The sequence below is a fragment of the Eriocheir sinensis genome, chromosome 12 (genome assembly GCF_024679095.1).
Source record: "Eriocheir sinensis breed Jianghai 21 chromosome 12, ASM2467909v1, whole genome shotgun sequence".
Lineage (NCBI taxonomy): Eukaryota > Metazoa > Arthropoda > Malacostraca > Decapoda > Varunidae > Eriocheir > Eriocheir sinensis.
Genome location: NC_066520.1, coordinates 12,844,709 through 12,856,909, shown reverse-complemented (window position 1 = coordinate 12,856,909; position 12,201 = coordinate 12,844,709). Strand labels below are relative to the sequence as shown.

The 12,201-nt window shown below is 44.0% G+C and overlaps 1 protein-coding gene across 1 annotated transcript in view; it reads right to left on the bottom strand.

Moving 5' to 3' along the window:
* Positions 1 to 12,201, bottom strand: part of LOC126997417 (semaphorin-1A-like) — a 49,606-nt gene that overhangs the window by 15,669 nt on the left and 21,736 nt on the right. The window contains exons 3-10 of the mRNA XM_050858499.1: positions 9,646 to 9,816; positions 7,302 to 7,389; positions 4,113 to 4,217; positions 3,593 to 3,681; positions 3,158 to 3,299; positions 2,452 to 2,654; positions 1,435 to 1,580; positions 737 to 825 (exon numbers count right to left, since the gene is read on the bottom strand). Of these exons, the coding sequence (XP_050714456.1) occupies positions 737 to 825; positions 1,435 to 1,580; positions 2,452 to 2,654; positions 3,158 to 3,299; positions 3,593 to 3,681; positions 4,113 to 4,217; positions 7,302 to 7,389; positions 9,646 to 9,816 (1,033 nt within the window). The remainder of the gene's footprint in view (positions 1 to 736; positions 826 to 1,434; positions 1,581 to 2,451; positions 2,655 to 3,157; positions 3,300 to 3,592; positions 3,682 to 4,112; positions 4,218 to 7,301; positions 7,390 to 9,645; positions 9,817 to 12,201) is intronic.

Below are 12,201 nucleotides of genomic sequence, written 5' to 3'. Positions count from 1 at the left end.
ACAGATATGACCCATACAATACACGTGATAACATGTCAGCAGCCAGTAAACTCCAATAAACTAAATCAGTAATTATTGATTCCCTTGTTTGCCAGAGACTAAGGTCAAATTATGGAAAAAACAACAACAACAACAAAACATTCCCTTGTCACTCAATAAACAAGCCCTTTTTCCACTGTGCTCACAACCCCCTTAATGCTATACATTAATAAAAAATTGCTTTCCAGACATGTTTATAATATTTTAATTTTGTCTTTCTATGTGCAGGCCCAAAGTATCATTACGTTGCTGCAGTGTACGGATTCTGGAATGTTCTTGTATGATCTGTCATTATCTAGATTCTAGGACATATTCAATTTAAATCTTGCCTACTCTCTTCCAGGGCTAAGATCACAAGAACCTTCTAAACAGAAAAAGGAGGTACAATAGAGTTAATGTGCGTAGCAGGCAGGTAGTCGACCCGAGATGGTCAAGAGTAGCAGTCAGTAGGTACTGAATTGGGGGACTCAACCAGTCAGACTCAGGCAGTCGGTGAGATGTGACGCAGTCCTTGTCCAATTTATTTGCAATGAGTTGGAATAAATGTTTGTAAAATGTGAAGTATTACCATGTGATTTTACAATCTTTACATGTTCATGATGCATCTTGTGTAATATGCATTTTCTGCTCCGGCAGCACCCTGTTAGTACAACCTGCACAATCCTATACCTTCACCTCTGAACTGGGAGTAACTTACCTGTTCCGATAAATAGGACATCGTATGCCTTCTTTGTGGCAGTGTGCACCTGGGGATCTACTGTGATGGCTGTGAATCGCCCATTGTACCTAAGGGGTAGAGACACAAGTAAATCCTCATGTATGGGAAGAACAATAATCGAGTTCTTAATGAAGAAGGGACACCATATTATAATGATGTCTCTAAAGAGTGAAAGTCCATTCATGAATAAACACTAATTAAAATTATAGCAATGAGAACTTTACATGTTAAAAAATATATAGCTTTCCTTCACAAATGAATTAATGAGCCTTGCTATTAAAGACACGACTCTTGCAATTTCAGACAAACTAATAAAAAAATTGTATGCTCAGAGGAATTGCTTAACATAAGTGTCATTGTAATGTACATTGTAATGTGTCATGTAACTGTAATAGAAAATAAATGTAAATAATCAACTGATTCACGTGATATATATATATATATATATATATATATTGTATATATATATATATATATATATATATATATATATATATATATATATATATATATATATATATATATATATATATATATATATATATATATATATATATATATATATATATATATATATATATATATATATATATATATAAAAACAACACAACACTCCATATTGAGGATAAGGCTAGTTTAACATATTTCCCCTTGAAGGCAACACTGCTCATACATACCTAAAACTGGTGCTGATCATGACAGGCTGACCAAAGAATGCCGGCACTGCTTCGTCCATGAGGGAATGGGACTTGATGAAATTGAGAGTGACATCTGGAAGTGTACTGGAGTCTTTCACACACTGGCCCGGTCTGGGTTCAGGGACCTAAAGAAGGACATGAATGTATGCAATAATAACAATAAAAAATGGAAAAGTCTCCAATTATACTTTCCTCTGGCTTTGGGGAGGAATATGATGAAACAAAGTTTACTTACTGGATTACTAGAATTTTGGAAATACAACACTTACTTTATTTTACAATACTTATTTATGTGGAGCAATCATATGTCCCATTTCTTTTAGGAGTGAAGGGGTTTGGAACTTAGATGATTTATAATGAGAAACCAGTTTCATTATCCACAAAATAGATATCCATAAGAGATTTTAGGAACCTAATCCATGCATGTAATGAGAGCTGTCAGTACAACAAATTTAAAGACAATTTTGCAGGGGGAGCCAGATATCTAATGACAATTCTATCTATGTGTATATATATGTATATGGGACCACAGAGTGAGAAGTGAGGGAAAGGGTAGTGAAAGTTTGGCAAGCCATGACATCAACAAAGAAAATCCTGATAACCTGAAGTGTGAAACCAGAGGTATGAGTAAGAGGAGATTGAGGAATAGTATAATTCTGCTGACCTAAGAAACACAGGCATGGATGGAGTCAAAGTCATGACAGGCAAGGATACATGAGTAGCAATCTGCTATTTGAGAAGGGCATACAAGTTAACAAGATGGATTGGAGGAAAAATGCATATGTGTACAGGGTGAGTGGTATGGATGTGGGAGCAAGAGGTATGGAGTACAGTGGTGAGATGGGTGAAACATAATGAGGTGGTTCAGTAATAAGTATACAGAATGAAGTGTTTAAGAAGATGATTTACAACAAATAATTATTTAGGAGGTTAGGGGTGGCTGAAAGACATGAGAGAAACACAAAGGAGAAAGTTACACCTAAACACTAGCCATACCTTGGTGGATTGCACAGGTAACCAGTTGGCATGTACTGATGATTGTCCTTTGAAAGGTCCTTCAAAAGTGTCCATGATGTCCTGGAAAGTGAAGGCGCAGATGGCTGACCCTGGGATGGAATTCTCCGGTGTTGTGAAAATGCCATACACCAGGGTTGTGGCATGACCCCCATAACGCCCCTCCACTGGATCTGTGACGGCCTCTGTGAAGTAAAACATTAGTTAAAACTGTGCTTTGGAAGACACTGTTGCAGTGCTACATGCTGCTACACTGTTATTCTGAACATAGAGAGTAAGCCTGTAAGGTATAAAGTTTGGAAAGAATACTGTGACTAAGTGCAGACCTGAACCAAAAGTCTTTAATCGATTTATTAAAACAAAAATAAAAAGAAAGGATCACGATACTGAGACTGAAAATGGTAGGAGGATTATATAAATATGTGAAGGATGTGTGTGAGACAATGAATGGCAGTTTCCAGTGTTTATATGCATCAGAAGAAGCTTTCGGCTCCTCACCCAAATTTTTAAGCATCAGTGTACTTTACCCTTGATTCAGAGATAAACAGAAAAAAAAAGAAATATGTTTAAGTTAACATGTTGTAAGTACACGTGAAGGAAGAAAAAGTACAGTGAAACACAATTATAAATCAAGGAAAAATGAGACGGCCCCAGCAACAAGGAGAGACAAACTAGAGACGACACTTACGAATCTCATTGAAGTAGAATGGAAAGTCCCCTGAGACAGAACAGTTGAGTCTGGACTTGAGGTAGGAGGTCCACTTGTTGCGGAACTTGTGTGGTCCACCCTTGTCATGGCGGCAAACTCTGGCCACTCGTGAGTAGAGGGTCTGCGGACAGAAGCGTTCCAAATCTCTAATTCATGCCGATTTGTAAAACTGAATGAGATTGACATGCTTGAAGTCATGATGACCAATGTTCACTGTAACAAAGGCCAACAAGTGGAAAGCACTGCATAACATGGCCTCTAATTACTATTGCTTCGAGTGTTTTCTCCAGTAGTAAATAAAATGGATACTGATGAGCCTCATACAGTACAAGTTAATTAATGGCAATAACTCTGACAATGAAAAGTATAATATCATTCTTGTAACACTTCGCATGACAAGCTACAAGCACCCACCTTGCCACAGTTGAGGTACTCCACGGCAATTTCCCGGAAGAAGAAATATACAAAATCTCCCAGTGCAAAAGAACTCACGAAGTTTGGATCTGAAATGATGAAGTACACAATTAATTACTTAAGAGTGGCTGAAGATATAGTAACACCAACAATCATGGAGACTGACAACCACGCTCAGGAAGAAGATGAAGTATTTAAGGCTGGTGAGTGGTGAGATTACAAGAGTTACAAGGTTTCGTTTGCAATACTCTATGGATCAAATTATGACCAGGACAAGGGAACGTGATAACAAGGAGGGTTTGAAAACTGTCTGGAGGAATAGAAATGTCAATGAAGAAGAGTCAAAATAAAAGAGCAAGTCATGTAAGATATATGTTAAAGAAAAAAGAGAAAAAAAACATACGGAAAAGAAAGGTAAGGTTCTACTGGAGGACCATGGATCAGAAAAAAAGGCGCCGAGAGTGAGAAGCATGGAATACACAGCGACTACAACACCTGCTTAGGACAAGATTATACTCACAGTTGAGGGTTGCCAGGTCATACTGCTCGGTCCTCAGCGGGTTGCGGTAGATCAGCGGCTCCAGCCCGGCGAAGTCCGCGATGGTGGCCACGTAGAGCTGTCCATCTGCACACACACACACACACACACACACGAGGAAGAAGGGAAAACAATGATTAGTTAACATTCATTGCGCCTAAACCATTTCATCCCTATCTATACATCATATTTTCTATTTCACGGCGGCATAAGGCAGTTACAATTATCTACTTTAGTTTACTTGAGTCGCCGACTGATAAAAAGCTGCTTGTTTCGAATCTTTGCTCACAACCGCACATGAACGCAGTAATACGAGCCTGAAAGTGATAACCCGATGTACCAAGTTGAACATTCAGCTCCTTGACATAAATACACTGTCATCGGCAACAACTCAGTGCATTTTAACTATCATAAGTCGCTGCCATAACTCACGCCGCGGCAAATAAGGTTCTCAGTGAAGGGTGTTTCGAATCTTTGCTCACAACCGCACATGAACGCAGTAATACGAGCCTGAAAGTGACAACCCGATGTACCAAGTTGAACATTCAGCTCCCTGACATAAATACACTGTCATCGGCAACAACTCAGTGCATTTTAACTATCATAAGTCGCTGCCATAACTCACGCCGCGGCAAATAAGGCTCTCAGTGAAGGGCAAGATCAACAGAATATATCAGGTCTTCTCAGCCTCGTACCAGAATTCTCCTTTTCTGCGCATTGACGTCACCTGCAGCCCCTCAGTCTGCTTGATCTTGGTGAAGGGTGCGCTTGAGACGTTTTCGAAGTGTTTCGCTCCAGGATCGATATTCTCAGACGCTTTCGCCTCTCAAAACAATCTCCAAAGGCCAAAAAGGAGATTAATCGGGTTCTCATGAGTGTGTCTTCACGTTCACGGTACAGAAGCTTTGTCAAACTACCACCAGGGGCATAAAACTCTCCATGGAAATGCCCACAACTCCCACGAAAGAGCCTTATCAATGTGTGGACTTGGGTGCCGAAATGTTTAAGAATATGACCCCTGGTGTATTGTCCTATCAGCACTACTTTTGTTTTCTTCATATTTATCCTCTGGCTAGTTGCATGCTCTCAGGTGCAGTTTCTCGATCATTCTGTGTAAGTTTACCTCAATCATGTGAATCCCCCGAACTGAGTGGGGCACGAAAATGAGTTTGTAAGTTCAGCGTACTCTGGTAACACAGGATGGACACACTTCGTCATCTCGTATGTACCCAGCATCACGGGAGACGCGCCGATCCCAATGCCATCCATAAAGTTTAGTAACTCGCCAAATTTATATAATGTTTCGGGACACAGCCTCACGATATCACGTCACGGCGCACAAAGGGAAAGCTCCGAGACGTATAATAACCCGAAACCCGTTTGTTCCGCTACCTTGACGAAGAAAGAGCCACCCATTAGCGAGTAAGAGATAAAGAACGATCTCAAAGTTACATCGTCTCACGCAAAAGAAGAAACAATAAATTGAAATTCCTCCACCTCAAACTTTCCTCAAGCCGGGGAGTATAAAAAACGAAAAAATGAGAGAAAGACCCCAGAAAAAGGTAAGAAGGTGAATTGGCTCCACGTCAAGAGCTCGCGGAGTCCCCAACTCTGGATTCAGCTCTATTTGCAAACAGTTACGCCACCTGAGAGGGATAAAAGCCTCGAAAGACAAAGCCTCGGACTCGCTTTGTTCCCGTGAAGGATGGTGCCGGAGGAGGAGGAGGAGGAGGAGGGGAGCACGGAAGACGAAGTGAAGGAAGAGGAGGTCTGGCAAGAAAAAGAAAGAGAAGGAAATGGAAATAAAATAAAATGGAGAGAGGGACGAAAACGAGTAAAAAAAAAGAGAAGGAGGAGGAGGTGGAAGAAGAAGAAGAAAAAAAAATAGGAGGAAGAGGAGAAGGAGGAGGAGGAGGAGGAGGAGGAGGAGGAGAGAAGTATGATGGGAAGTAAAATAAACTCAAGGAGACAAAAGGAAGGATGGGCAAGAAGACGCATTGTTCTCTTTATCTCTTGTTTTTTAAAGTTCTCTTTGCTGCTGCTGGTTCGCCCTCCTATTCCCTCATCTTTCCTTCCCTCCACACGTACAGTCGGTCGCAAGCTCCAATTCTTTCTTTCGTTCATCTCTTTCTCGTATCTCCGTCCGTCACACTCTCTCGGAACTGGCATTTCGTCACACAGCACAATTTTTTTTTACGGCTAGCCTTGTTTCCCTCGTAGCTGTAAAAACAGATATTAAAACATTTCGTAGTGGAATGAAAAGGTTTATTCAGTGTAAACAAAACGGTGGCCATCTTTCCCCCGTGGCGGGCGGCGGTGCGGGCGTCCCGGCGCCGCCAATTAGCGACTTGGTTCACACAGGGATGGAAAAACGCGCCACTGGATTACTGAAAGCCTTTGATGGCTCCCACAAAGATTTTTACCGACCCCTTTCCTCCCTCACAAATACCGACAATAAATGAATAAATATTAAAAAAAGAAATGGAATTAAATAGAACAAACGTATTTTGTTGTAACAAACTTTTACCGTGTTCGGGAAATTTTACATCTCGACGATTCTATTTTTCCTTCTCATTCCGAGGGAAAAGTGAAATTATAAGTACACAGACATGTATAAATTAGCGCTCAAACATCAAAATGAACCCGCGCTGCCGACATGTATATATGAAAAAGTTTGCGATGAATATTAATGAACGTAGAGAAGTGCACCGCGGGACGCCAGGCGCGGCGGCCAAGGCCCCGGCAACGGGGGTCACGAGCACGCGCCCAAGTATTTTCTGTATTTCAAAATCCTACACACAAATAGTTTTAATAAACACAAATGTTTTTTTTATGCATATATACCTTTGGGTGTTTATTTAGAGGGGAAGTGTGGCGGCATATGGGGATACCAGGATTGAAGGTGAATATGTGGTGAGGCGGTGCGGAGGGGACGCCGCCGCGGTTAACAGTGTGTGCAAGTGTGGGAGATGTAGGAGCACTAGGGTGATTACGTGAGGGTCTGTCTCGAGTGTGTGTGTTTCTTGGTGTTTTGTTGGTGGAGAAGATGAATGAGGGAGGGGCGGGTGACGGAGGAGGGAGGGTAGGAAAAGGGGACGGGAGGGAAGGGTTGTGGGGTGACGGGGGAGGAAAGCTAAAGGAAGGGGAAGGGAGGGAAGGGTTGTTGCTGACCTGCATAGACTGCCGTGCTGTTGTGCGCCGGGTCGAAGGGACACAAGCCACGCCCCGGGTACTCCTTCTCTTGCTCCAGCCTCCCGGCCTGTAACACACACACACACACACACACACACACACACACACACACACACACAGATAAACACAGTATATTAGTCAAAGTTTCTTAAAATATTAACTACGGTAAAAATACTACTACTACGAGGAAGAGTTGATTCAGCATTACAAGTCATTAAACACACACACACACACACACACACACACACACACACACACACACACACACACACACACACACACATTGATTCGGAATTCACTACGTTATTAAATCTTTATTGATGAAAAGATAAACTCCTCCTTCTCCTCTTCCTCTTCCTCCTCTTCCTCCTCCTCCTCCTCCACGCGAAGCCAAGTCCAACCCGAAAAAGTTCTTCACGTATATAAGAACCAAAAAGAAGACAAAAAGCAATATCGGTCCCCTAAAAGATGAAAGTGACGTACTAACACAGGACAGTAGACAAATGGTCGAAATCCTAAACAGGAACTTCGCGTCTGTGTTCACGGTCGAGAATACCCAGTCCGTACCCGAGAGCCCTTCCCCACCGATGGGAATCACTCCCTAGAAATTGGTACAATCGACGAACGACAAATTCGAGACAAACAAGTCTACCGGACCCGACGACTTGTCACCCAGGCTGCTCAAGGAACTCAAGCAGCAAATCCTCAAGCCACTCACCGCCATCTACAATCTGTCACTACAACAAAACAAAGTCCCGAAAGACTGGAAACAAGCGAACGTAACACCGATCTACAAAAAGGGAGACAAAAGTGTGGCCCTAAACTACAGACCAATCAGCTTGACCTCAGTGGCCGGAAAAATCCTCGAGAAGATCATCAGAGACAAACTCGTTAGGTTCCTTGAAGACAACAACATCATTTCCGATGCTCAGCACGGTTTCAGGAACAAGCGCTCATGCTTAACCAATTTATTGGACTTCTTCCAAGGTATCTATGAAAACTGGGATAATCATATCCCCAGTGATGTTATATATCTAGACTTTCAGAAAGCCTTTGACAAAGTGCCACATGAAAGACTCCTCAAGAAACTTAAGTCGGCGGGATTAGGCGACGATCTGACAGCGTGGATCAAAGACTGGCTCACTGAAAGAAAACAACGAGTTGTACTCAACGGACAGGCCTCCGAGTGGCTCCCGGTCACAAGTGGAGTGCCACAGGTGTCAGTGCTGGGACCCATACTTGTCATCATATATATAAACGACCTAGAACTAGGAGTAAAATCCAATCTTTCAAAATTTGCCGACGACACAAAGGTGGGTGGAAGGCCCTCACGACGGCAGACTGCGAAATTATCCAGAGACCTGGACCAGATCACTCGGTGGTCAGAAAATGGCAGATGTCCTTCAACACTACCAAATGTAAAGTAATGCATATCGGATCCAGAAACAGCAACCACATATACCACATGGGTGGCGAACCACTACATGTTGTGAAAGAGGAAAGAGACCTCGGGGTCACCATCAGCAGTGACTTGAAACAAACAAAACACTGCAAGTCCGCCTGTAAGAAAGCCAATACAATGCTTGGGTTCATATCGAGGAACTTCGAATACAAGACGCCGGGAGTTATGTTATCCTTGTATAATTCGCTGGTAAGGCCCCACCTGGAATACGCCGTGCAATTCTGGTCTCCTAATTACAGGAAAGACATTGAATTACTTGAGAGAGTACAGCGCCGCGCCACGAAGATGATACCATCACTGAGGACGAAACCCTATGAAGAACGACTCGAGCGACTCAACCTCTTCACGTTGGAAAAGAGACGACTGCGGGGAGACATGATACAAGTCTTTAAGTACCTGAACAAGCTCAGCAACGTTGATCACTCCAAACTCTTCACGCTACAAACTAACCTGAGAACAAGAAACAACGGAAAAACAATTCAAGCAAAGCGATGCAATACCGACATCGGCAGGAGTTACTTCTCGAATAGAGTTGTTCGCCACTGGAACAGCCTTCCTGCAGAAGTGGTTAGCGCAGAGACCATCAACTCCTTCAAGAAACGCATTGATCGCCACTTTGCTGCAACAGGAGTGAACTGAACGTTCCCAAGAGTAGGTACACAAGTGCTTTAATCCTTCCCTGCAAGCCACTTCTGTGGCAAACGGATTGATTAAATCACTGAACGCAGGCAGCCTAGTAATGAGCCAACAGGCTTTCTGCTGCCTGCTAGTCCATGTTTCCATGTTTCCTCTCCCTCCTCTTCTTCCTCCTCCTACTGTTACTACTACTGCAATAAAGAACACGCAATGGCGGCCACTTACATTGAGTCGAAAGTCGCGACACATGGGGTTGTAGGCGTTGGTGCCGCAGATGAGGTACTGGCCGGGCGTCTTCTCCGTCAGGATCCTCACGTAGTTTTGGCAGCTCTCCTCGTTGCCGCCCTTCATCATGCATGACTTCTTGTGTGCCGTGTTCGGATGCCACACGACCCGCTGCTTGGAGAAGGAGGAGACGGAAGACGACGTGAGTATATGGGTAAGAAGGTACATGGGTTAGTTGAAACGAAAAGGGTGAACGTAAGAGGAAGAAGAGGATATGGGTAAAATAGTGGTTGAGTTAGTTAAGAGGTTTACAAGAGGATTAAGAGGAAATGGAAGAGGATTAAGAGGTTTAGAAGAGGATTAACCCTCGTCATCGTCACCGTACTGAAAGGGTTAAGGGTTGAAAGTAAGGAGCGAAAACAAAAAACAAAAAAACAAAAACGAATGTAAAAGAAAGAAGAGAACATGAGTAGGGTCAGTAGTTGGATTAGTAAAGGGTCAAAGGTAAGGAGCGAGAATAAAAGAAACGAATGTAAGAGGAGGAAGAATGACACGACGATTGATTGACTTTTTGAGTGTGTACTAACCTAACCTAACACAAGCGATCTAATCTAATCCAATCTACTTATCCACCTAACCTAACCTACCACAACCAATCTAACCTAATCCAATGTACGTGTGTGTGTGTTAAGGGACTGTGGTGACGGTGAGTAGTAAGAGTCCCATGGGAAGGTTTACGTGGGGAAACAGTGAGTACATGTGTGGTGAGGGACTTCAGTGAGTGGGTCAGGATGTGGTGAGGGTGAGTGGTGGTGAGTGGTGGTGAGGTGTTGTGGTGGTGATGGCAGTGCTGGTGGTCGTGGAGTGAATGGGTAATGGGTTCTCGTGGTTGTGGAGTGAGGGTAAGAGGTAAACAGTAATAGGTGAACAAAGGCGCAGGTGAAGGGAATGAGTGATGAGAATGAGAACAACAAACACACACAAAAAGAGCTTGAATTAGTAATAAGTTTTTTCTCCATATCTCTCTATTTATCATCATATCACCATCACCACCACCACCACAGCCACCACCAATAACAACAAAAAATGCACTAAAAAATAATAACAACAACAACAACAACCAACCAGTCAACCAACCAATTCAAAACAACACCAGCCTCACCACCACCATTATCACCATCACGATCATCACGGCCAACACTATTCACCATTCACGTGCATGGGGGGAGTTGAAGATATGAACATTATGTGAGATTAGAATTAGAGACAGTTTATGAACACGAAAGCTGCCAAGCTGGACCGCAGTGTTTCATGGATCCCCGTCACTCGCCGAGGCCGCCACACGCGAGGGAATCCGTCAGGCCAGAGTGGCCAGAGTGGCGGTGCTTCCGTGAGTGACAGGTCTGCTCCCTTCCCCGCCCTCACCAGCTCCACACTTCCTCATTCCACTGTCCTAATCAATTTTTTGTTCAACGCTGACTCACTGCATCACGTTCCCTCACACCGACGCACTATCCTCACCTATCATATGAATTCTCACGCAAAGGCGCAGGCGTGTTGCACTTCCTGCGTCTCGGGGGGCGAGGAGCTGGACTCAATGGAGGGGAAGTAAAATGAAACCAGGGAACTCGACACACGAGAGGGGGAGAATAACAGGGCAGAATTCTTTACATCATTTCACGGGTGGTGTTTGTGTTGCTGGTACGCACACGGCTCACGGTAACGCTCCGCCACGACAGGCACCTCAGAGGCGCCACACGGAAACACGGTAACCCACGAGAAAAAGAAAACTAATCCCACTCAACTAGGTGGCTAAAACCAAGGTCTAAAGAAAGGACCTTGGCTAAATCCAAACAAATCTGCCAGTTACAAGAGGACGCTTCCTCTCACCAAGAAGCCGCCGTGAGTCAGGATCGAACTCGCAACCTTTCGGTCACGAGCCGAACAACGCACCACAAAGCCACTCGGCCCCTCCTCACGTCACGCTTTATCAGCCCAACCACGCACACAAAAAAAGCCAACAGCCAAGCCAATAAACATAAACTATTTGTAGAAACTCAAGTAAAACGAGCTCAAGATCATTGCTGGACGGTCACGCAGCACAAAGGTCCTCCGCGGCGCACCACAGTCAGTCCGTGCAGTAGGCATGCAGCACGCGCCCCGCAGCCCACCCTGGAACACACCCACAACGATACGAGCCGCTAAGAATGGCGTTGAAAGGGAGGTGTTTTCTCTACATGTCCTCCACTCTACGCATTTTTTACCCAGAGTTCATTACTCCTGCCCAACTATACCATAATCACGCCAAGTTTCGTCCCCTTAACGTTCTGTAGACGCTACGAAGGCAAGGAGGCAAAAGGGGAGCAAGTCAGGGTGGCTACGGAGCTCAATGGCCCGCCTTTCACACCACAAGACATTAGCGTCACTTAGCAGAGTGGCAAAGCACGCTGTATACGCTATCGTCGGGGACCCTTAACACTGATCTCTGTCGCCCTGATGTGGCGTGGATGCCTGGCCCGAGCAGGTGTGGTATCAGCATTAGGGTGTTTGCCGGCA